The sequence below is a fragment of the Hippocampus zosterae genome, chromosome 10 (assembly GCF_025434085.1).
Source record: "Hippocampus zosterae strain Florida chromosome 10, ASM2543408v3, whole genome shotgun sequence".
Classification (NCBI taxonomy): Eukaryota; Metazoa; Chordata; class Actinopteri; order Syngnathiformes; family Syngnathidae; genus Hippocampus; species Hippocampus zosterae.
Window position 1 is genome coordinate 7421935 of NC_067460.1, and position 26735 is coordinate 7448669.

Consider the following 26735-nt stretch of genomic DNA (forward strand, 5'->3'; position numbering starts at 1 on the left):
TGCTGCTCCTCCAAAAGACACACAAGCACACACACAAGACACAAATTAATATATATGAATCCATGGTTGCTGCACCACACTTGCTCCACCCCCACACGCCCCACAATTTTGGCAGAAGATTAATGGAGAGGCCACTCGGTGTGGGCAGTGGCCACATGCAGTAGCACTTTCTTGCTTAAGTGGCTCCTGAGTACCGTATACCTGTATATCGTAAATTTAATTTCAATTTGTTCATCTTCCAAATACTTTCCACCAAACTGAAAAAGTCCAGTGACAAAAACAACCACATTCTCATAATCTTATTAGTCTGGAGCACTTTACAGAGAACAGAAATTTATTTCCTTTTGATTTTTACAAAGAAAAAAGGAACTCATAAATTAAATACAAATCATTGTTGCGAGTGACGTCTCCATTTATAATGGCACATTATAATGACACATTATAATGACACGTGATATTGAGAGATTGTAATTTTAACTGACATTTCATTTCACCCTCAAGCACACCTTCAAAGAAAGAAAACCCCAACCAAAGGTTATAAAAACGTTATCATGGTCCCTACATGTAGTGGTTAAAGCCAAGTCTCAGAATTCTCAGACTGTCTATAGCTTAGATACACTGGAGTCATTTTTGTCTTAAAAAAAGAAAAGGCCATGCCTTGAAAGTCACGTGAGCAAAAGTGTTTCTTCCTTCTGACATTTTCTGTAATCAAATGTCTTTCTTGGCTCGGAATTAGACATTTTCGCGTTAGCACTGTTCATCAAAATGACACTGATTACAGACCACTGGAAGAAACATAAATAAATGACTTTCTGAGTGTGTGATCAGAACACTGAAAAGTACGCTCCGTTTTGGTACAATAGCTGAGCAGACTAAACAGCCCATTCGGTTTCCTACTTTGAAATAATCTCAAAGCAGTGTACTTCATACACAATCCTAACAATGTGCTATGAAAACAGTTTAGGAAATGCTCAGTTTTAACGTGCAATTATTCAGTACCTTTGGAATCAATGTGCTAAACATGCTTGATAACACCGTCATCGAATTTTAACATTTTAGATCAATATTCAGGCCAAAAAACCAAAGCGTCTCCTGACCTGCAGGACAGACAAAATTAAAAATAATGGAGAGATTTCAAAAAGGATGAATCAACAATTCTGTGACAAAAATAAAAGCGTGCAATCAAATGCAATGGAAATCTGTTTGCCGTGGAACTCAAAACGAGTTCACCAGACAGCAACGTTTTAGCACAGCGCAGTCTTGTTTCATAAGTCCCAACTGAAACAATAAAACACTTGACACCAAGGTCGTACACACAGACAAGAAAGGAAAAGGCAGCAGCAGACAAATCGTTAACACTTTCTGGAAACTTCATGTCTGCAGGTAGTATGTAATCATTCTGCTTAAATTCAGCTTCAAATTCAAGTAGGAGCAACCGAAGTGGGGCCTGGTAAGAGTCCAAAGGTAAAACAAAACCCACGTATTTTGGAACTTTGCATATTTCTGCTTTGCACATGGACTGTCGTGGTCCATGACATCACTCCCCATCGTACATCCTTGCAATCTCATTCCGGTAATGCATTTCCAGCTCCCTTCGCTTGAGCTTGAATGCATCGGTCACAAGTCCCATATCAGAGGTCCACGGGTCTGGACTCAGGTGGATCTTGCGAGGAATCTCAAAGCTCACGAGTTGAGCTGAATGAAGACGTAGACACATATTAGCATAACACACCTTGGGAGAAAAAGAGCGTTTCTGGTTCATGAGTCTTCCTACCTGCCACAGCAGCCTCTGTGATGACCTTGAGCACCAGTTCTTCCATCACCTGGTCCTTGCAAAGTTCCTCCAGGGTGCCGCTGACGCCATATTGGTCAGCTAGCGCTTGCAGGTGCTTCTGGTTGGGCACCACGAAGGCAATCACGTATGTCTTATCACTGCAGCAGGAGAAGAAGTCAAAGAAAGACAACAGTCCATTTAAATACAATACATCTTTAATCATATAGTGCTTCCATAACAGTTGTAGCTCTAACAAAGCACTTTCCAAAATATAATAAATTCACACAATGACTTTACAAGACACAGAGACATATTTTAACCCTAGAGAACCCATGGCGTCAAATTTGGCCCCCAAAATTCTGCTACTCAAATGCTCCCCTTAAATCCCAAGGGTCAAATTTGACCCGAATCCTAAATTAGGATTAAAGCATTAAATATTCGAAAAACATATAGGAGTCATCTAATGTAAAATTCACCATTTTCCAAAGAAGAAAAGGGTTCTTGGGTTCTCCAGGGTTAAATGCAAAATGATCCCATAGCGCCCAACCATGCAAAACTGTCACCAAAATGTAACAGTTTTTGAATTACCATCCTGTGAAAAGAGTACTGTATTTGCAATTGCATTTTGCCTGTCACTAGACATCAGTGGCATAGAGAGAAGAAAAAAAATTATATTATTGGTAGTTAATAAAATCGTCATAGACCAAATTAGGAGAATTGGAGATAGGTGGCATAGGCGCCGCCGGTATGCGAGGATAAGCAGATCGGATGCTGGATGGATGGAAGACTTCCCACGTCACACTTGATGATCTTGCACGGCCCACTTGGGACCTTTCGATACTGCTGATAGTCTTTAGAACACCGGTATCAAACTCAAGGCCCGGGGGCCAGATCTGGCCCACCACCTCATTTTATGTGGCCCATATCAAACATGTCAACTTCTACGATGATTGCTAAAATCTGTACCAAAATGGCAATTTCTCATTTGTAATAAATCAGAGGGATACTGTCGGCATTTTCTTGTCACCAAACCCCTCATTACAGTTACTTAAACAATAATTGAATAAAACGTTATTCTTGACCTCTTTATACAGTTTCGGCCATCGCGGCCCTCCATGGGAAATGTTAATTATAATGTGGCTCGCGACAAAAGTTAACTTTGACACCCCTGCTTTACATGGTCGCAGGTAACTGGAGCCTTGCCCAGCTAACTTCGGGAAAGAGGCTAGATACACCCTGGACTGGTCACCAGTCAAGCCTGTGGCACTTACAGTCCACCCCAAAAGTAACAACAAAAACTAGGTCTTTGTTGTTGTTGTATACTAATGACATTTGGGTTTTAGATCAAAAGATGAATATGGGACAACAGTTTGGAATTCCCACTTTCATTTCATGGCATTCAGATCTAGGTGTGTTTAACAATTTAAGACAGAGCACTTTTTGGTGGAAGAAACACCTTTTTCAAGTGAGCAAACTATGTTGTCCCTCATTGTCGAAACCCCGGTGACACATAAACTACTGAATACCAGAAAAGCATGACTCAATATCTTTGAATGCGTGCTTCTTGCGCAGCAGCCAACATATGTTGTGCGTGTTCGTACAACCGATGCACCACAACTCACCTTTTAGCATAGGCACAGATGTTGTCAACTAGAGGACAATTCTTCAACGTAGCTTCCACTTTTCCTAAAGGGACATATTCCCCTATCTGCAGCTTCACAAGGTCTTTCTTACGATCTGGAAGAAAGACATAGTGTCATTCCATGTGCAATGAGGCTGGCGTGTATAACTCCGCTTTGTGACATGCGGAAAACGCCCATTATCACTCCATTAGTCCTTATCAAATCCTTTTTCAATTTGCAGCCAATTCTGGAACCAACAGACTTTGACAAGTACTGTCCAAAGGGGAGCTTTGAGTCTTCTGTGCACTATTTTGTGTCCAGATCCGTTAAATCAAGCTTCCACTGTACATACAGTAGATGACAAATAAAATCAGTTCCCTCGAGTCTGTTAAAGGTGAGACATATCATGTAAATCTTATTCCAACCAGCAGTTGCACGAGGCAAGTTTGTCTGATTTGACACTGTGGTTTTCAATAAAAAAATGAAGGAAAATGACTCATTAACCACTGAGGTCAACTTGAAAAAAAAAACATGTAGTTCGCCTTTTACGTTCAGTTCATCTCACCAATGATCTTGAGGCATCCGTCTTCATGAAACTCTCCAATGTCTCCAGTGCAGAACCATCGCTGGCCGCTCTCATCCACAAAGAAATCACTTTGGTCACCCCTGTTCTTATAATAACCCATTGTTACGTTGGGTCCTCCGATGAGAATCTCTCCTCGTGGGTATGGCTTGTCAATGTTAAGGTAGCCCCCTGAGATCACAATATCGATATTAACCAAAATTGTGAATGAAATAAACAAAAATAAACTAACAAACTCGAACTCGAAACTCGAAATAAACAACAACAACATACCGGTATGAAAAAAATTAAATTCTACCCTTGAAGCGCGTGAGCCGCACACTGATCTTTATTTTAATTTCTGGTATTAATACTAAGCAAGACTATTATGATACCTTCCATAAAATGTGTTGCATTTTCCACAGAAATGAGAAGAATTAAGGTTCAAGGGGTTTCTTACAAGGTATAAATTCCATTTCTCTCAGAGGCCCACATTTTACGGTCGACTTTTGGAATACGGCGTGGATCGGCAAAGTGATTGCGAGAAAATGTTTTTGTAGGAAAAATGCAGGTTATACAGTCATCCTCGAAAGAAACATGAATAATCAATGATGTCCTAATATTGCCCTTCCTTTTCAAGCGGAACCCCAAAAGTCAAACGCGAGTTGTTCTGTGCCCCTTGGCTATGTCCAACTAATTCTTTTTCTGTTGCAAATATTAAACCTTTACCACGGATGGTGTGCAACATTTTATATTTTAACAACTGTCACCCAATGATACATTGAACCTCTGGACAGTTCAATCTGGAACCTTTTGTAGAGACTTTTTTTTTTTAATTGGTCAAATCCAAGTTGTTTGACCCCCACGGCATTTGAGTTTGGGGGATTCCGCTTTATTACCATTTGGAGAGCTTGGTAACTTCTGACCACAATTTTCGTGTATTCCATGTGAGACGGAAGAAAGGACAACGACACTGTGGATGTGCGTGTCGGCTAGTCCTGGGCTGGGGACGATGGGGGATTTTCTGACCAACAGAGTCTCACTCACCCTCCACCCAGTCTTTGAGCTTGATCTCACAGCACACTAGTGGGCTTCCCACTCGCCCAGTGCTGTAATCCCACACTGAAACAGATAAGATACACACACGATCAGAAAGCGCACTCGCATCACGTAACAAGTTTGAATACCATGGCGACATGACCCGCTGGCCCTATGGTAGCCCCATCCCAGAGGAATGTCCAAGCCAGTGGCCTGCACGCTGGTTTGTGGTTACTGACTGTCTGGGAAGTTAGTCAGATTTCAAACTGTGATTTCAAAATAAGTTAGAAAGGAAGACATTCGAAAAGATATGACTCACAACTGTCTGACACATTTTTGGGAAATTTGCTTTGTCACTGAGCACAATATCAATATTTTGCCGATATGCAGTGTCAACTGGGGAAAAGTGTCATTTGTTTTCATTAGTCGTGCATTCAAAATATTAATTTTTTTAGTGTGTATGGTTGACCTGTTGTTATATAGTCAGCTTCACAGCATGCAATTTTTATTTTGCTTACCCTGGCTAATGCTTCCAGCTCCACAGGTTTCTGTCAGGCCGTATCCCTGACCCACAGGGCAGCAGAAACACACATTCATGAAGCGTTGGGTATCAGCGGAGAGTGGGGCTCCACCCGAAAATAACACTCGTACGCGACCTCCCAGAAGAGCACGGATTTTGCTGAAGACTAACCTAGATGGTTAGAGAAAAAAAATGTAAACACATACAACACACTAAATGCATATATCGTGTGTTGACAATAAATGTACTGTGATACTTTTTTTATTTGGTAACATCTTAATATGACACAATGCAGTTCTAAAACGTTGCAAACAAGCACGTGTCGGGTAAAAATGAGCATTAATACCCTTGTCGAGGGAGAATTTTTAACATGGCTCTCAGAATATTTCATGCTGCACTTGTATCAAATGCTGTGAAGCAACCAGTGAGAGTATACAGTACATTGGTCAACAATTAAACCGTCATTAGCAAATTTGTGTCACTTAACTTATTTTTGACGTTGATTTAAACAATATTAGGGTTTTTTCTAGCACATTAGGTTTTTGAGGTTTTCAGTTTTTTGTTTTTAAGTTTGACCTAGACTCAAAAAACTTGCGCAATACGGATTTTACCATTCATTGAAATTCATCGCTATGACGTTTACAAAAAAAAATCCCATCTGTTGCTGAATTTACTTCATCGACATTAATATGACTTTCACATATTATTCTTCTGATGTAAATCTGACGTGCCCTCGAAAAATTGAGGGTAGATTCAGAATCAGCGCCAAAAAAAATCTCGAAAAGTTTATTTGCATCTCTGATTCAAAAACATTTTTTAATTTGTTGGCCTGTGTGATTAGACCGCCGTGCTTCTCAAGAAACTCATACATACTTGTCACACAGAGGCGTGCTGTAACCTTTGTTGAGCTGATCCAATTTGTATTTGTAGGCAAGAGTGAAGAGCGTTTGCTGGACGCAGTTCATCTCCTCAACCTTGGCCATCACATTCTTGTAAAGGCGATCCATGATCTCCTGTTGTCAAGCAGTGTATGGATGCGGTTGAGAAAGGAAAAACAGAGATGTGATGAGTTATAACCATGAGCTAGTGTGACAATACAGAAAAAGTATACCCTTAGACCACAGGTGTCAAAGTCAAGGCCGGGGGGCCAAATCCGCCCCCCCCATGTCATTTTATGTGGCCCACGGGAGCAATTCCTGCGTGTCTACGATCATGATTCTTGATGAAATCCATCCCTGAATGTCAAATTGTCATGGGTAATAAATAACGTTGAGATTTTGTACCGGCCCTCCGATGGAAGCCGTAACTACGAAATGGCCCGCGACAAAAAATGAGTTTGACCCCCCCTGATTAGACAAGCCCAAAACAACTGGTCCTTACGGGTTATTTCATGGACTGGCAATAAGCAGCCAGCGGGTCTAAAGAAACGTTGCAAACAAGCACGTGTCGGGTAAACGTAAGCACCATTAGAAACCATATACCATAATAACAAACAAAACAAAAACAAAAAAGAAATATTTTGGGTGGAGGCCAGGGGAATTGTAACCACATTTCCTTGAATACAGTGGACCGCTGCATACTCACAATTTGACAGCAGCAGATTTTTTTCTTTTTCTTTTGTTTGTTTTTCATTTTGAAGGGGCGAAAAATATGCCACTTTCCAAGGTACATGTATATTGGGGATTTATCAGTGTATTTTGAAGAATTTTCAAACAAGTAAAATCAAAATTCCAGTGTATGTCAACGGGTGTCAATATAACGCGGATTTTCGCTCTTCGCGGGCCGACCTGGTACCCATCCCCAACGACTAGCCGGGGTCCACTGCGTAGTTTTAAATTGTAAAATCATCATCACCCCCCTAGATGGCAGACATGGCTTAATTGCGCTTGTATTGGATCTTATACTGCCCTATATTACAAACCCAATTCCAAGTTGGGACTTTTGTCCATCTATTTTCTAATCTGCTTATCCTCATGAGGGTCACGGCCATGCTAGATCCTATCCCAGCTGTCTTCGGGTAGTAGGCGGGGAACACCCTGAAGCGGTTGCCCACCAATCGCATGGCACACGTAGCCGAACAACTATCCACACTCACACCTAGGGACAATTTAGAGCAGGGGTGCCCGCGGACTGGTCCCAAATCGACTGCACTTTTCCTCTTTGCATCAGTTCATCTCAGATGAGCTCAGACCTACAGTCAATGGCTTCTGTGTTTATTCATGTTTAACAAAACATCCCAACTACATTGGATTTGGATTTATACAATGTGAGTAGGGCTGATATATATATATATATATATTTTTTTCCCCCCCAGATTTCGAATGACATGCAGTGCAAACATATGTGGTACCTAAATAACATGAATATTTTGAGTTGAAATCATTTTTGTGAAAAAACAAACAAACAAAAAAACAATACATGAAGTAAGTTCTTGCACTAAATGTAGGTTTGTTGATCAGCAGTTTTGAGACATGTTTGAATTATAACTATTATGCATGGCAGCCCTTTGCAAAAATACATAAATCATGGAAGATGGTTATTTTTGAACGTTCAAACACTCGTTGAAGGCTGGATGAAAAATATAATATAAATAACACTGATGAAAAACTATTATAGCCCCCTCCATTCATTTAAGTTGCCCATCCCTGGGTAGTATGTCTAGCTTGCATGCAAAGTAATGGGAGAGGAAGTGTGTGCAAATTTCGTGCAGCAGCACGTTGTCATTTCACAGCAAACAAATTTGAATGAGTCTTCGTGAGGGCGCGTGTGAGCAAGAGTGCATTTCGTGGGGATGACCACATGGGGCTTTCTCACGTTCTGTTCACAGCTGTGAATGGTTCCAGAGACTGGGGGCCTCTGCCCTTTGCTCTGCGACCACTGGGAGATGGGGGCTGGGAGGGTTTGTTGTATATATGAGTGTGCTGAGGCAGAAAGAATACAGTGGGGAAAATCATGTTGCCTGCAACTTGCCTATGTGTAGAAATGTTATTGAAATTACACATCTTTCTCAAAGACAACTATTTACACTCACATTCGTGTGGTCACTGATGATAGAACTGAACACATACTGGCTACATAGAATAATTCCGGTTGGAATCAGATACTAGGAATATACCATCTGCTTCACGGGCAATTTTAAGTAAGAGTACTGTATGTGGAAAACAGAATTACAGGAAGAGTCCTGAACCGCACTCCCCTTTCCCCGTCTACCCCTGCCTCCTGCCACAATCAGTGTCCCTCCCCAAGCATCTGACATCTGATTATTGCACTTAAAACGAGTAACTACAAATATACAATAATCACAAGTGCCATTGGTTGTCTGTTGTTGCTATTTGTTGATTTATTTTTATTTAAAACATTTATATATTTATGTCTTTTTAATGTAAATATTAGCTGTGTGTGTGTTCAATGCACTGTGGTTGAGAGAGGAACGTAATTTCATCTGTGCTTTATGTTACACATATATTTGACAATAAAAGCTGACTTGACTTGACTTAATCACTGGGTCCAAATATAACAACTTGCGTAATTGTGCTTGTAAAATCTGTCAGAAATGTCTGTTCATTCTGCAACTCTAATACACCCGGACCCCCAGACAAACATTGAAGATTGGCTGACTGGTAACATGGCAATATTTCAGGCTTGCCTGTAATACACAGCATAACACAAGTTGTTGTGCACTTACAGGGACAGCTGCCATTAAAGTGGGCTGCAGGATGGTGACGTCTCCCTTGGTGCCTTTCATGATCTTAGCTGACTGTGAGTGCAAGAAAAAATAAAAAGGACATACGTTAAGCATTCCAAACGCACATGAATGAACATGCCAGCATGATGAAGGAGGCTGCCAGGTTTGAGCATGACATTGTTTTCATGCAAATTCCTGCTAAGATCTGTTGTGCTGCTGAATTTGCAGCCAGCTATGGCAGTCCTTTAAACAGTACATATTTTACTATGGACATTATTTTTGTGACACATTTCTTTATAACTGCATCCATTCCTCCATCCATTTTCTGATCCGCTTTTCCTCACGAGGGTTGCGGGGGGTGCTGCAGTCTATCCCAGCTGTGTCCGGGCAATAGGCAGGATACACCCTGAACTGGTTGCTAAACAATCACACAGAGACAAACAAACATCCGTGCGCACAATCACACCTATGGACAATTTAGAGTGTTCAATCAGCCTGCTAAGCATGTTTTTGGAATGTAGGAGGAAACCGGAGTACCCGGAGAAAACACAGGCACGGGAAGAAAATGCAAACTCCACACAGGAAGGCCGGAGCCGGAATCGAACCTAGCACCTCTGCACTGTGAGGCCGACACGCTGACCAGTTGATCACCGTGCTGGCCTTCTTCGTATATCTTGTGATTAAATGAAGGGGTTTAGCAACACACTTGAAGCTCACCCCAAATTTTTATTCTTTATCTCAGAAAGGCGTCTTATTTGTTCGTGGGAACACATCAAAGCAACCTCATAGTTGGATGAGGCCACATAGTATGGCACAGGTTTTAAACTCAAGGCCCTGCAGCCAGATCCAGCCCGCTACATGATTTTAGGTGGCCCACTGAAACAAATCATCTGTGTGTGTGCTTTCTGTTTTCTGCTCTAATTTGAACCAAAATGACAAATTGTCTTGACTTTTAATAACGTTGCAATCATTTTTCGTTGTTGTTAGCAAACTCCTTTTCAATATAGTTCAACAAACTCTTTTACGTGACTTTTGATTTCAAAACTAGTTCATGGCCATTTGTTATACTTTGACTGTTTGTTCCACATTTATATGGTTTCACAGTCATAACGGCCATGTGAGGGAAACCACAACTACCACGTGGCCTGTAAAAAACCCCCAAAAAACCATTTTGACACCTCTGACCTATGGGATGGACTAGATCAGCGATGGTGAGCCGGGCCCGTCTCGTACATCACTGACTCTGACCTCACAGCAGTGCAATTTGTTTTTGTTTTAAAGTGGACACCAGGCCCACTTGCAGTTCCAGAAAGTGAGTGGCCGGCCAATTGTCTTCAACCTTCTCGTCCTTTGATTGTAAAGTGAGCATATGAACTAAGCTTATCTTTCATGTCACGTTGCAGCAAATAAGCATCAGATATCTTTTATTAATGTTTTTTTTCTCTTTTCTTAACATTCGCACTAAAAAAAATAAAATGACGTGATTTGTGTCAAATGAGCATACCTGGTCAGCCAGAGTCAGAGGTGAAGAATAGCCAATCCTACAACCGTGAGCAAGGCACACAAGCTCGGCACTGAGCTCCAGTACATGGGCCAGAGGAAGGTATCCAATGTAAGTGTCTTCCTCACTGTAAACATAGGCCAATTTGGTCAGTTTGTTAAAAACACACGCCATAACTTAATGGATCAGTGAGACATTTTCGGAAGACTAAAATAATTTGGGTTTGACACAGGAGATCAAAATTTGATTTCATTTCATTTCCAGGTGCAGTATTTACCAGGGTATGAGTATAATCCGCAGTCAAACATTACAAGGTATCAGAATGGGTTATGGGACTAAGACTGTATTGAACCCAAACATGATATAACAGGATATAAAACTGTGCACCTCAAGTTCGGTATTCGTTCAGCCAATCCAATGATGGCAGCAATGATGTTGCTGTGGGAGATCATGGCGCCTTTGGGATGACCTGTGGATCCACTTGTGTACATGATGACCGCGATGTCGGAAGCTATTGGTTGATTTTGCTCACAAATTGCTGAAATAAAAGCAACATCATGATATTCTAAAGGACTGTTGATAAGCATTTTATCAAAACAATCGGTGTTGAAGCCCGTCGTAGGAAGTCGTAAATCCTGATTTTGAGATCTTATTTTAACTAAGGATGCTGAAAACAACAGGCCTTTGTATTTCCTATTTACTTGTCAAATATGCCAGGATGGACGTAATCAGCAATAAGAAACATATGCAAGGATGACAAGTGGTCGAAGCATGTCGATATTATGGGATGTAGAAAAGCGAATTAATTAGTCTTCTGATTCTTGTAGATCATCTCCACTTAGATTGCAGTTTGACATACAAAGCAAAAGTATTCAAAAGCACAGCTGGCCATAAAAAGCCAGATGAAAGACAGAGAGGTCGCCTCCTTTTTCTCAGACTGACATGTAGGCGTTAGTGCTCTAAAATTGATGTCATGTGAAGTTAACAGTCCAGAGTGTAAACATAAGTGCACTCCCATCCTGTGTGCTCCATCCACATTTACTGAATCTAACTCCGGCAATCTCTATACAGCTAGATCTAAATGCTACCATTCTCCATTTTATATGAGCATAAGAGTGGAAAGTCAATGCAATTCCTACCCAAAAAAAATATTTAAAAAAAAAAGGCAAGAAGGTGCATGTTTTTCCTTAACCATCCACATAGCTCGTAATCTGACACAGATGTGTATACACGTCTAAATTCACATGACCAATTGGGACAGATAGCAGTGCACAGCAAACTCATCCCCCATTTTACACACTCCCCAGTGTGGGACAAATAAAGGATATCTTCTTAAAAGTACCGTATTGGCCCAAATATAAGACGGCCCTGATTATAAGACGACCCCCTCTTTTTCAAGACTCTAGTTTGAAAAAAAAAAAACTTTTTGAATACCAAATTAATTTTTATACAGAAAATAATTACAGTACATCTGAAACAAATGACAATATATTTGAGAGAAAAAGCATGTTATTTTGCCTCATTCAAATCTGAACATTTAAATATGTAAACTAAAGTGCAATCACATTCGTAAATGAATGGCTTCTGTTTTTTTAAATGTAAATTACATCATATTTTCTCCTCAGCTGCCGGTTAACCTGGCCAATCTTAGACCCACTTTTTTCTCCCGATTGTCGCTACGTTTCTCCATTTTCTGTGATCTCTTCTATTATTTTCTTATATTTTCTTTCTAACCACTATTTTTTTTCTTCGTGCTACCACTATTTTTATTTTTATTCTTCGTGACAGGGGTTCACTTTGCCTGGGAGTCAAGTTCAGCATTCGCTTCAATGATTTCTGGCGCCATCTAGCGTCGAGAATGGGTATAATGTCTAGACCCCAAATATAAGACGACCCCCACTTTTTCTTATTCTTATTTGTCTTATTTCAATTCAAAAAACACTGTATTATATTCGGGCCAATACGGTATATGTACATAAGTAATAGATATAATAAGAAATACCCAGAAGCTATATGAGCACTTTGAAGGCCCACAATTGAGAAAACTGTACTAAGCAAAGGCAACATAAGTTCCAAAAGTTATACACATGCAAGACTGTAATAGTGTGCGAGGGATATCTGACACTATGATTACATTACTGCTGTAGGGCATGCTTGTGGTATGATTAGGCATTACTCCTAAGCGATGTGTGGATGGGGTTTAATTAAGGCAGTTGTTCCTTGGTGGAATTGCAAAGTGCATCTGTGAAGGGAACTAAACTCGGATTAGTGTCAACCGTCTAAAAATAAAAGAAAAATGGGAGTGCAGGAGAGATGCCGGTGTTGTAACCAGATATATGAATAGGGAGGGCGGCCCGGTAGTCCAGTGGTTAGCACGTCGGCTTCACAGTGCAGAGGTACCGGGTTCGATTCCAGCTCCGGCCTCCCTGTGTGGAGTTTGCATGTTCTCCCCGGGCCTGCGTGGGTTTTCTCCGGGTGCTCCGGTTTCCTCCCACATTCCAAAAATATGCATGGCAGGCTGATTGGACGTTCTAAATTGTCCCTAGGTGTGAGTGTGAGCGTGGGTGGTTGTTCGTCTCTGTGTGCCCTGCGATTGGCTGGCAACCGATTCAGGGTGTCCCCCGCCTACTGCCCGGAGACAGCTGGGATAGGCTCCAGCACCCCCCCCGCGACCCTAGTGAGGATCAAGCGGTTAGGATGATGAATGAATGAATGAATGAATGAATGAATGAATAGGGAATTGACACGACAAATAAATATTGTATCACAAGCAAAGAGTTCAACCCGGCTTCTTACCCTTTTCCGGTATGGCGCCCAGTCTCTGCACATCGGCCATGTTGTGGATGCTTATGCCACTGGGGTAGTCGGGCCATGAGGTTGGAGTGTTGTCCACTATGATGATGCAGTGCAGCTTTGGAACTTTAACTAGAATAGGCTTTCACAGATGGTTGCGGTTTCACAGATGGTTGCGATTATATTGTATTCTGAACAGGGTTACGAGAATGATGCATGAGAAGATGTCATCTCCAGGTAAATGGGGGAATTCATTTTTGCTGTAAAGGGGCCCGTATACAGTAGACAAAAAAGTAAAACTCGCTTAACGATTACATTTCATGGGGGCATTTTGTTTGTGTCCTGCACTACACTACCAATACGTTGCCTGGATGTGTGGTGATGGCGCTGCTGTTTGCTGTTTCTTACCTTGAGTCTGGTTTCCAGAAGCTTCGTACTGGTGATGATGTGCGTAACTTCTGTCTCATTCAGTCCCTGAGCGATGGCCGGGCCCCCCAGAGTTGAATAGAAGGTGGCCACTGCCAACAGATTACAACAAAAAAAATTCAAGAACAAAACATGTTCAATAGAACATTTGCTATCAACCAACAATCTGTATTCTATTCCATTCCTCCTTCTTTTTTTAGATCTTTCTATATGGAAACAAAGTGAGTGATTTAGAAGAAGAAGAAGAAGAAGAAAACCTTTATTAGTCTCACAATGGAGAAATTCACAATTCACAGCAGCAAAGTTATGAAAGTAAGAAGTAGAATCAATCAACTAGAGTCGTGTGGAACACCATAATCGTCTCCATAATGTCCGACTATTGTGCTGCATACACACATCTATCTACATACACACACACACGAAAACAGTCAAATGGCCCAGTTACTTTGATATTGAAAATGATACACAATATTCATAGGGATAGCAACGAGGGAGGGAGGGAGGGAGGGAGGGAGAGAGGGGGGGGGGGAGAGAGAGAGAGAGAGAGAGAGAGAGAGAGAGAGAGAGAGAGAGAGAGAGAGAAAGAGAGAGAGAGAGAGAGAGCGAGCCCTGAGGCTGACACTGAGATTTAAGCGACAGCGCTTGATGACATCGCAGTCTTGCGTCATGGAGCAACAATAACATTTCCTGCTGTGTGACATTGTGTATGAGGCCATGACACCTCCAGCCGTGAGATCTCGACACAAGTCTGGATGTGTGGGACTTTTATTTGTGAAGGCAATGGGAGTTCTTCTCATTGTGAGGTTGTCTTCAAATTCGTGTGACTTCAATGTCGCATTTCATCAACTTAATTAGCCGTGAATGAAAATCAGCGTGCGCTTTTCTGAACGCAGTGAGTAAATAATGACGCTACTTGCGACAATTTGATCGCATTTTTAGTCATGCAATTCACAAGATAATGCAGTCTAATGACATTTCCATCACTTGGAACAAACATCCACTGTATCGTGACGAGTGCACGCACGCACAGAGACACAAACTCGCACACTTGAGTTCACTGGGGGCCTTTGGCTGACTCCTTGATGGCTCTGTCAACATCAGATGCTCACGTAGACTCACTCAAACCGACTATGACGCCATTAGCCTTCACTTGTTTGCCTCTCTCTTTCCTCCCTGCCGTTTCTTCCTCCCTCGCGCCCTCTCCAACCTTTAACTCCACTCGACATGTTCACTTTCCACTGGCGAAGAAGTGTTTGTGTGCGTAAGTGAGAAAGATGCTCTCTAAAGATGCTTTCTGGCTTGTCCTTGCAACATATTTTCAGTGTGACAGTTTAATGGAGCATAAACTAAAGAGCGCAGAAGAAAATGAAGGAGCCTTCAAAGAGAATGACAACGAATTAGAGAATCTATTAAAGTGCAGCCGGGAATTCTTAAATAAATAAAAACTATTTTCAACAGCAATTAAAGAGTAAAGATGTGCTGAGTGGTTAAAGTGCAACAAATGTGAATATTTTAAAACTATCTGATGGAGATTAGGTTAAAACCTTCACAAATTCACAAATTTCAGGAACTACTACAGTGCCGAATACAGAACAGATGTTATACCGGTAATCACAGAATGATGTGTTAAATTGTTACCATCGCTTCAGTGCAAGTGACATCCATGTATGTAATAAAAGAGCATGTTTCCATCACAAAATAAACTGGATTTATGGCAGCCAAATGGGGACCACTGCATGGTTAATTATGTAACGTTCCAACAGAAGGGACAAATTGACCTTATTCTGTCTTTGTCATTTGCTCGCACGCATAAAATTACAAGATGGGAACGCACACGCACGGACGCACGCACGCACGCTAACATAATCTCTTGAGAGTTTGGTAGGAAATAGTTTCAACAACAACAACAAAAACAACAAAGATTAAATTTGCAAGCGCTACGAAACACATGGGAATTGAAGTTAGGGTGCAAATCATGGAAACATGAAAAATGCGAGCAAAAAAAAAAAAAAGGCGGACTCCCTTGACATATGATATTGTAAGATAAAGCAGTGTTCATGAAATGCATTTATAAAACAATAATGAAACACAGCTCGTTACTTCCATCCGTCATCTAATAATCCGCTTTATCCTCAGGAGGGTCGCGGGCGTATTGGAACCTATCCCAGCTGTTTCCGGGCAGTAGGCGGGGGACACCCAGAAATGGTTGCCAGTGAATCACAAGGCACACATAGACGATAAGGGTGTTGAAAATAATCAATATTAATCGATACATCGATGCGCACGTGCGCGATGCGAGTGCATCGGCTCATTCACTGGGTACGACGCGATTGACGGGTGAAATCGAGATTCTTCACGATGCATTGGTGGGTATCGGTAAAATCCGATTCAAGCGCCGTTTTATTCATGTTAAAGGTCACCTATCTGCCCTTTCCTAGGCGCACTGAATGCACCATCATTGTTTTGCGTTTTGTGTTGAATACGGACGGTAGCCGTGCGTCACATACAGTCCAGTACACAATTAGCGAAACACTATGGAAGTTTGCGGAAGCAGCAGCGAGGAAACTACTGTATTTAATGCTTCCGCAACATTCAGATCTTATGTTTGGTAATACTACGGCTTCGAAAAGAAAGACGGAAAGATTGAGAAAAGCTCCGTAATTTGCAAAGAATGTCGCACTACGAAGCCATACAACGGCAGCACCACGAATATGCAGACCACTTAAAACGATGGCACCACATCACCGACAAGTTTCCCGCCCCCTCCCCCACCTCCCCGTCCAGTTCCTCATTGGACACCGGAGAAACTCTTGGCAAACCAGGTCAGGATCAGAAAAAAATTGGCTCTTATTTTGGGGGTCCCCTTGCAGCTCACTGTGACCGTGCAAGGAAAAACTATATATGGATGACTCTTTTGGACATTTCATTTTGACACTCAGTGAGACTGGTCTGTGTACGCTACAATACACACAGCAGCTTTGAGGCTGTGACTGCCACATTGTTTCAATTGTATTTTTTTTCTGTCCTATGGAGATGGATATTTCATATAAGACACTCAGTGAGTAGTCTGTTTGTGTTTACACTACAGCAACAGCTGTGAGTCTCAGGTGCCAAATTGTTTACATTTTCTTTGCACAAAACCCAATTGTGAAAGGGCTTAAATAAGTTGTTTTACACGTTCTACTGTTTATAAGGAATAAAGTGGTCTACTTTTTGCAATACCATACTGAATTCCATCTTTTTGCGTATTTGCATCATGTTTAATTGCACAATATCACAAAAAATTGCACTGTATCGTATCGGATCGCATTGATTTGAACTAAATGTGTATCGCGTCGTATCACATCGTGTCGCCAGAAAATTCCATGTATCGTTTAAGTATCGCATCGCTGGTAGTGCATCGAGATGTGTATCGAATCGTCCTCAGTGCTGAGATTCACATCCCTAATAGACGAACAACCATTTCCGCTCACAATCACAGCGAGGGGCAATTTCGAGTGTTCAATCAGCCTGCCATGCATGTTTTTGGAATGCGGGAGGAAAACCGGACTACCCGGAGAAAACCCACGCAGGGCCAGGGAGAACATGCAAAATCCACACAAGAAGGCCAGAACAAGGATCAAACCCACAACCTCTGCACTGTGAGGTTGACACGCTAACCACTGGACCACCGGGCCACCCTAAATAGATATTAATTTCAGAAATTTGTGAAACATACTACGTGGGAAAATCCTTCACAAAATACAAGGTGGGATGTTACTCTTTCAAGAATCTAATTTGAAAGCATAGAGCGACAGTTTTGTAATGTTATGTCTAACTCATTTACTCATCAAGATATTTTTATTATTAGGGGTGGTATCCAATTCTAAACATTTTGAGAAAAGACCACAAGTTTGAAAATGTAAGCACCTTTAAATACAGTGCTCTATAAATACTGCCCGATTCCAAACTTAAGTCAAGTCAAGTCAACACTATTTATAGAGCACTTTCAAACAGCCATCGCTGCATACAAAGTGGTGTACATCGAGCAATTTAACATGTACAATAAACAGTAAGACAAATCGGTAATAAAAGGCGGTAGAAAGCACCAAACAGTAAAATCAAGAACAAATCTAAGTCATGCTGAGTCGAATCTTAAGGGGCTAAGAGTATTCTGTTCACTTCTGTCCTCGTGTTCATAAAACAATCAAGTCATCCAAACACCAAAGCAACTTGTTGCCTTTTGCAAAGTAAAATTCACAACAACTTACGTGTGAAATTCTGCATGAAGCATCCCATTGCAGCGAGCATCCATTCAGCCCGCGTCTCACAGAAGATGGCAATGTTGTGTTTTGGCTTCTGCCCCAGCGCTGCCAGACCATAACCAAACTGGGATGCTGCAGAGAGGGCCTCCTTATAGGAGAGCCAGTGGTACTTGCCAAGAACAACCTGCAGGAGCAAGACAGGTAGTGTGAAAAATGAGACAAAAAAGAGACAAAGATGTACACGTTCAATTGTGATGAAGCATAATGCTTAGAAACACAAAGGAGAGGAGGGGGACAGGTCAGGGTGGAAGGCTTTAATAATTCCACTCAATAATCAAGGGATAGGTAAAGATGGCAGATTGGTTCATTACAAGTGATTCCAAACAAATAGAACATTCTAACACTTTACATGTCACGAGATTTGCAACTCAAGAGACAACATTTAATTTCATCTGTCACGATAACACACCCACAAAGACAACAAACACAGTTTAGTCCCATAACAACAGAGAGCTGGTCAAATATGAACAAATATTTATCTTGGTTATGCCATAAATTTAATTGAAACGACAGTAAAATAAATTGAAGACTGGCTTTGGAGCCATGAAATAAAACAAAAGTGATTGTGAATGTGTTAATACAGCGAACAAATAAAAATACAGTATCAATACTAGTGCATATTGGCACATTTCTGATTTTTGTTTTGACAGAGCAAGATTCTTTGACTTGATTTATTTTATCCCATAACGACCCAGTCAACTTGCTTGACAGCTCAACCCGTATTGTTTTGCGTTTTTTTTTTTGTTATTGTAAAGTGTCCATGGGTGTCTTGAAAGGCGCTTATAAATCAAATGACTCGTCTGATTTTTGAGACTTCACGGTTGAGACGTGAGACTCATGACATATGTGACTTAATCGCATCTCTGGGATGATATGACGTCCATCCATCCATTTCCTGTACAACGCTTATCCTCGTGAAGTCGAAACACAAACCTTCAACTCAAGTTGTTGGGTCAACAGCGGCCTCTAACGGTTGATTAGGAGTAGTGCATATTAAGCACAGAATGACTCCTGCAACGTCTTCCGCGGAGTGTAAACACTAAAATGTGTGAGTGTTGTGTGAACACGGCAACACGTTTTTCAAAGACTCGATCAGATGACAGCAGTCGTGCTCTTTAAGAGTTAAGTTTGCTTACTCAGTTGCAATGTCACCTTGCCGAATCTTGCAACAACTTGGGAACTTTTAAAATGACCATAAATGGATGTCTGGACTGCTTTCTTTGTTAAACGGTTGTCTCTTTACTTAAAAAAAAACGATTGTTATTGTATATATATAAAAAAGTATATACTGTATATAAGATTTTATAACCATAACCATATAACCATATATCGACCAAGCTTAAAAATGCCCACTAATTCTGTCGAATTGCATTCATAATGCACTTCATTTTTAAGGGAAGTGTGCATTTACAGTAAGTATCAAAACTCAAAACAAATATCTATATGTTTTTAAGTAGACATAACAGTATTCCACAATATTTATTCCTATTTTAAAATAAGATACTGTAAGGCTTAGTATCACGCATCGCTTTGAAAGTGTACAACAATTAGATTCATTCCACGAGACTTACCTTACTGAACTTCTTGCCGTTGCTCTGGAGCTCATCTTCCTCACTGATCAACTCTCTTGTGCCGAGGCATTCTCTGTGGGGGAATCTCATAGCTACATATTCAAAGACCTTAGGCAGGGTGTCCAGTCCAGGGTACAGCAATCTCACCAGTTTTCCTGGAACTGGATTATGCTTTTTTCTTACAGCATGGTCCCACTCAGATCCATAAAGCATCCAAGTGAAAATGTAGTAGGGGACGAAGGTGAAGAAAGAGTAAATTGACACCATCAGGTGGAAGGCGAGCAGTAGTACGGGGTTCAGATCTTTTTGTTTCATCTTGGTTTAGATGTATTGCAGCTCAAGAGTCGGTGCAGGCCAATCCTAGAAAATTAGACAATTAATGTGAAAAATGTGACAATTAATACATACCAAAACAACAGCCATTCCTTATATTCTCTAAATAACTCAAAATGTAAAATTATATTTCCTTCCTGTTCATGACCCTGGGCTCATGCCGCTATATATTCTGTGAGGCTGAGCTTATTGCAAAAAGTCAACTTCACAATGACTCGTACCTTTTTTTTGCAGGATTCAGCAAAAACATGAGAAAGGGTCTACTTGGTATTTCCCAGTACCGGTACTTCCACCTTGCATCCTCATGAGGAATAAAGTGCATTATGCCTTCAACTAAAACAATCAATATAGGCTAACAAAGACATGAAAGGAGTGACAAGACAAAGCTCTACAATGACAATGAAAAAAAGACTTTAAAGAGCTTTTGAATTGAGCGTTTCAGATACTGTAATAATAATAATAATAATAATAATAAAATACATTTTATTTGTGGCCGCATTTCTAAGAACTCAAGGACACCTAAATCCAAAGAGGAAAACCTCGGTCAGCAATGTGGACTGCCAGGTCAAGCAAGTGAGCATATACAGGGTCAGGCAAAATGATCTGACACATTTGTAGGTTAAATAATAGGCAAATAAAGTAAAGAAACAAAAATGTGTTTTTATTTTCGAAAAGTACATATAATGCAATTTTTTTTCATATAATTCCATTTTGCTTTGTTTCTTTTTCAGTTGCTGCCATGAGTTGGGACTGGTGAGCATCGCGCTTTTGATTGTGGAAACGTTTATCAAAACAAACAAATCTGTAAAAGCAACACAACGAGTGTTCCGTTTGCACTTCAATCTTGGTAGACATTATAGCATTACAGCTCAAAACACGATGTTGTTATGGGTTACCAACTTCAGAACTACTGGATCTGCATTGAAACGAAAATCACCCGGCCGCCCTCACACCGCCGGAACTCCACTTAATTTTTAAAACATAATGAAACAGAATGGCATTATATGTACTTTTTGGGAAAAAAAGTTTCTTTACTCTATTTTCCTTTTATTTAACCTCCAAATGTGTCAGATCATTTTGCCCGACCCTGTATAATTCAGAGAGTGGTCGGAGGATGAAACAGCTGCTATAACTTTCCTTAATGATGAAAAATGTGTGTCCTGTCATTTGTTTTCAACAATAACAAACACCCTCACCACAAATACGATGGGTTAGGTCTTTCAGCCGGTGGGAGCTGTCCACTGCTAAGAAAAGAGATATCTTAGCTACAAGTACTGTAATTACCGGTAACAATAAATGTTATGCTGCGGCTTTCATGCATGTTGCTCAGACAAGTGGTCATAAAAGTGCTGCTATGGTAACATCACCCCCCGCCCTGTCACAAAAGCACTGTATCGCAAAGACATCTGCTGCATGAAAGTGCACCTTCAAAATATGCCGACTACTTGCAGATTAATCTGATCACTGAAGAATGAAGAAGCACATTTCTTGAGAATGGAACTTACAACAAGCATTGTCTAAAACATTAGTGTCCACACTGCAGCACTGGGGCCATTTGCGGCCCGCCATTCATTTTTCAGTGGCCCACAGAATATACTAAAAATGACATTTAAGACATGGCCCACAAGCCTCGTTGAAAAAAAATTGGTGGAGGTGGGCAGAGTGAGAAGGACGGTATCAAAAAAAAAGTGCTACTCCTAGTAATAAAAATTGGTTCACATACTGTAAATCTAGTCGATAGAAAGCTCTTCTAGGGCGATACAGGGCTGTTGGCCACTCAAAATCTTAAAAACAATCTTTAAATTTTTTTTTCCTAGAACAGAAAGCTGTTATATAACAATTTTCAAAATAACTCGGACATATAAACAATATGTGATTACTTGCTGAACTAATTTTCCCATGTTTAATAAATATAAGTTGAAGAGTTTTTAAGAGGCTCTTCAACGTTTGCATTTTCATGAATGCATCCCTAAAAGGAAAACACGCCTGATCTAACACGTATTTGCATTAATTAGAGACGTATTTCTCAATGAGAAAAAAAATGGACAAAATAGTTTTTGGGCACTCGATAAATTGTCTTTACCATGAGTGTTTTTAATATCCGTCATCAACATTCACTCGCGCTGCTTAAGTGCCTCTTCTGTCAGTCAGTCTGCTCGCAGCGAGTGTTGGCACAAACTCAGATGAACACACAAACAAAACAGGGTGGAACGGCTTTTGAAACAGATTTAAACAGTTTGGTTCGCATGTGAGTGTCACACATCTGCTTTTAAGTACTGCACCTACAAAACAAAAAACAAAAACACAAAACAAAAATAAACAAAGCCAAACAAGTATATTGACTAGCGGGGAATGAGGTGGGCCGTTGAGCCACGTGTCTGAAAAATCAGCCTATTATGGCCCTTCAAAAATTGACCAAAATAATTGGCCAAATGGCCGATGTTTGCCGATTGTGTTTACCTTTAAGTGGTCAAGCCATTTACAATAGCTGTAAACAAGTATGACTGGTCTCATTATTTATTACGACCTTGTATCCTTAAATTATTTGATATATATTTGTGTGTATATGTACACAACACACACACATTTACATATAGATATATACATACATATTTACACATGTATATATACATATACAACAGGTGCTAAGCATATCGAAGGTCACATTAAGTTCACCTGTAAAGGTTTGAATGCATTTTAGGCTCATCCTGATTCAATTTCACCAAAAGCCAAATTTGCCCAATTTTTAGTGAGTAGCACACATATACTGGTATATGATTCCTTTTTATCATACTCAACCAACGGAACAACTGCTGATGCTCAAAAAGGCATCATGTCAGAACAGTTTGCACATGTAATTTTAGCTGTCAATTTTAGCTGCAGTTTTCCATTTCTATTTGCAAATGTGCACAGGCTCTCATACATGGAATGAAGCTCTGTTTAGAATTAACCAATTAAATTCACTCGTGTTAAATGGAAGACAGCGCACACTGATTGACCCCAAATAAACCTGTCATGACATGTTTGAAGCATTATGCTGTCCTCACCGTGTGTCATTCTCAAAACAAATGTGGGGAAAATGTGTTATGGTACAATGAAACCAAGGTTGAATCTTTTGGGCCATAATTCGGAAGTTTGGCGCTAACGTAACATTGCTTATCACCAAATGAACACCATACCCACACTTATGCATGGTGGGGGCAGCATCGTGCTGTTTTTCATTAGCCGTTCCTGGAAGCCGAGACAAGGTGGAAGAAATGATGGACAATTCAAAAATGGCAGTCAGCGTTAACACAAAACCTTATGGCTTCATCTATAAACAAAAAATATAAAATAAAAATATCAGGGAAAACCCATTAGGACTTAGATTTATTTGTCGTTTGTGAGAGACACTTTGAATGGTTAGCATGCGCGCATTGTAGAAAATTGAGGTCACATTAATGGTGGAAACAGTATGAAATGATTTATGCTAATCTTTTTTTTATATCGCAAAAAAACTGCCATTTGAACAGGATAGGTTTAGCCACTTCACCAACCAGAGTAGAAATGCTAAATATGTGGCTGATTTAAGACAAACAAGCTGCTTGACTAAAGGTCAAAACACAAAATTGCACCATACGATTATAATGAAAGTTTGACCCTAATCTCTTGTCTTTTGTGAAAAACCCTCAGTGTGCAAAATGCGCTCATTCAATGGCTGGCTTTATACACCCTCTTAATGGATTAATGAGAAATATTGTGACATAGTCTCGATAACGTGGTGTGCAAGCAAGTGTGTTTGCGAGTGTGAGGGAATACTGTTTCCTATTGTGTGACTGTGGTGTTTTTTTGCATCACTGGGCCATTACCCATTCAGCAAGTCTCCAGAAATGAGAAAATGGGGGTTATAGTGGCAAAAAAGGACAAATTGCAATTCGTCCCCAGAATCCTAATGGTTGTCAAAATAAAGTGTGCATTAGGGTGAATGAGCGACATCGAGAGCAATGAATTATCTATAATAATAAATAATCTCTCTCTCTCTCTTTCTCTCTGTCTCTCTCTCACACACACTCTCTCGCTACTCACTCTAACGTATATCACAGCCTTTGGGAAAACAAAATTTTAAAAATGTTTATATGGTCAGGGGTGCCATAAAGATGGGACAAGTGATGATGATTTTAAGGGTCCATGACTGGAGCGGTTGTGGTATTCAAGTTGAGTACAAAATGATGTTTTTGTGTGAATTATAGCACAACACAGAGCCATTACAATGGTGTCATTAAATGTTAATGGTATGAACAACCTGGGAAAAAAGGGGGGGGGGTTGTAGACAAAATTAAGAAAGGAGGAGATTCAAGTCATTTTTCTACAAGAAACTCACCTTAAATCACAAGAACACCAAAAAAATGCAATTCATTCGGTAGCTTACAACAAAGAGTATGCAGAAAAGTGGTGAAGACTGAATGACTGTCTGTGTCCTATGTGTTGTGTTATTTTTGTTATTTTGACTTCAAAATGGCGCCGCGAGAGTGGCTGCCTTTTCAGCAGCTCCTATATTTTGTTGTTCTACTTCTTCCTTTTATAACTTTGCTGCTGTGAATTTGGAATTTCTTCACTGCGAGACTAATAAAGGTTTTCTTATCTTATCTTATTTCGACTCTGTCACACAAACGATACATAAAGGAGGTATGTTGAAAATGTGACATTAATCAATGCATATGCTCCACCAGACGGTGAAGAGAACATTTTTTTGGGGGGTGGGGGGGTTATATAGCCGTGGAAATGGATGGGATGCTGAGCTGTGGAGGGGATGTAACCATGGCTCAGACATCACAGATACAAAGAAATCTCTGACCCATATATCCAGGTACATGAACACATAACTAAAGCAATTTGGGATTATAAATGGATGTGGGATAAGCAAATGCTATTGAGACACTACACACACCCACATTCAAATTAGGCTAGAATAGACTAGGTTTTTATGGAGATAGTGGATAAACACAGAGTGGAAAAATGTAAGATATGTGTCCCAGACTTGTCAGACTACAGTGCCGTATGACAGTGAAGGTGACCAGTTGAGGAAAAATCACTATTTGGAGGTTGAATGTAAGGTTACTGAATAATAAAGAATGAGTGCAATAAATAGAGGATATAACCAGATATAGGGAAGAAAATGATAAAGGAGAAGTGAATCCAACTATTTTGTGGGATGTTCTGAAAGCTGTCATAAGAGGGAAAATCAGTGCAAGAACTGCAGGGCTTCAAGGACCCAACATGAATTGAATCAAAATGTAATAAAACAACTCAAAGAATTTAAAGATCAGCATAAAAATTAGAATAGCGCTGAGGTAACGATGACTGTCACAGTGACTAGAAGTGAGATAGACCCCAGATGAGAAGATGGATGAATGGAGAGATGGCTGGAGCGATGGAAACTAGTAAATTGACTTTTTTGGGCATTAATTTCAATGAGCAACTGCCTATTTTACTCCACTCCTCATTTGTTTTTGTTTTTTTAAGTTAAACCCTATTTGATTACATTCCTTGATGCCCAAAATGTACAATTGAACACCAACGTTGTCATTAAAGATATGGGCCTCTCAGATATGGTCTGTGGTCATTTTCTGCGAACTTACTTGTGTCTGTCTTTGGGTACAGTAAATTTATCTCTTTGATCTGTTGGTACTTCAATACCAAAGCGGACCATAGCATCATGATGAAGGCAAACGTCGCGAAACCTCTCTAATACATTGCACAATTGTAGAAATGTGTCAATTTAGAACTCGAAGGAGTGTGTGTACAGTACTGAAGAAAATACTATAAAACAGGGGTCGCCATCCTGGTGTCCAACCTGATGCCATTCACATTACTCAGCACCCAGGAAGTAGTACAGTACTTCTCAAAAATCAAAACAGTTTATAGCAAGCAAAAGCTTGTCACCTGTTTCTCTTTTTAAGATGAAAACGTCTCAATTTAAGCAATGTTAGATGTGCGTGTGAGAGAGGCTATTTATGAATGTAGACGTATAGTTTTTTTTCTGTCTTAAATTATTTTTACTTGAAATCATAGCCCAAAGACAGAGTCAATAACAAGATACCGGGCAGGTAAACGGGAGGCTGCAGGAGAGCATGAACATTTCTCAGCTACTTGATACACCTGCAGTTGAACGCACATCTGGGGATAAATAAGCAACACAAAACTCACCTTTTACTGTGGCAGTTGTTGCGGTCTCTGTTCCTGGCTTTTCCCGTCAAGCAGCAGCACGCATGAAATTATTTCGCGTCGTTGCTGAACGGGTAGGGGCGGGGAACGACTTTCGTCGTGCTATGATTGGACTTGGAGAAGTGGTGCGTTTGACTGAGGGCCGGGCTGGATGAGAGAAAGGAAGACCGGAGAATTGACAGCAAGGAGGACCGGAGGAATGCACGGGTTACCTACGGTCACCCGAGCCAAAAGGCATGATCTGAGCCCCCTTCAATATTAAACAAGTATTTTAATTCACATGTCAACCCAGTTTTGAGTTTTGCAATAATTTGCAAGCTTAAATGTACCACATTCGTCTTCACATAACTGGTTTTCATTTACATTTGCCACCCAGTTTTTCCTTTTTGTCCTTTCTACATT

The 26735-nt window shown here is 40.5% G+C and overlaps 2 protein-coding genes across 4 annotated transcripts in view; both read right to left on the minus strand.

Moving 5' to 3' along the window:
- psmd2 (proteasome 26S subunit ubiquitin receptor, non-ATPase 2) overlaps positions 1 to 26735 on the minus strand; it is a 266709-nt gene that overhangs the window by 107138 nt on the left and 132836 nt on the right. The gene's annotated exons all lie outside the window — the stretch shown is intronic.
- On the minus strand, positions 317 to 26488 carry acsl3a (acyl-CoA synthetase long chain family member 3a). Of its 3 annotated transcripts, none has more exons than XM_052078907.1 (15): positions 26316 to 26488; positions 19797 to 20156; positions 18172 to 18349; positions 13904 to 14013; positions 13499 to 13637; positions 11090 to 11240; positions 10706 to 10829; positions 9202 to 9273; positions 6390 to 6529; positions 5515 to 5687; positions 5006 to 5080; positions 3962 to 4150; positions 3397 to 3511; positions 1775 to 1932; positions 317 to 1695 (listed from the first exon to the last, which is right to left on the minus strand). In XM_052078907.1, the coding sequence occupies exons 2-15, from the start codon at positions 20109 to 20111 to the stop codon at positions 1538 to 1540; spliced, it is 2097 nt and encodes a 698-aa protein (XP_051934867.1). In that variant the 5' UTR covers positions 20112 to 20156; positions 26316 to 26488; the 3' UTR covers positions 317 to 1537. The 3 variants fall into 3 exon arrangements, with proteins under 3 accessions (XP_051934867.1, XP_051934868.1, XP_051934869.1); XM_052078908.1 differs by lacking the exon at positions 26316 to 26488 and adding an exon at positions 21326 to 21423; XM_052078909.1 differs by lacking the exon at positions 26316 to 26488 and adding an exon at positions 20351 to 20442.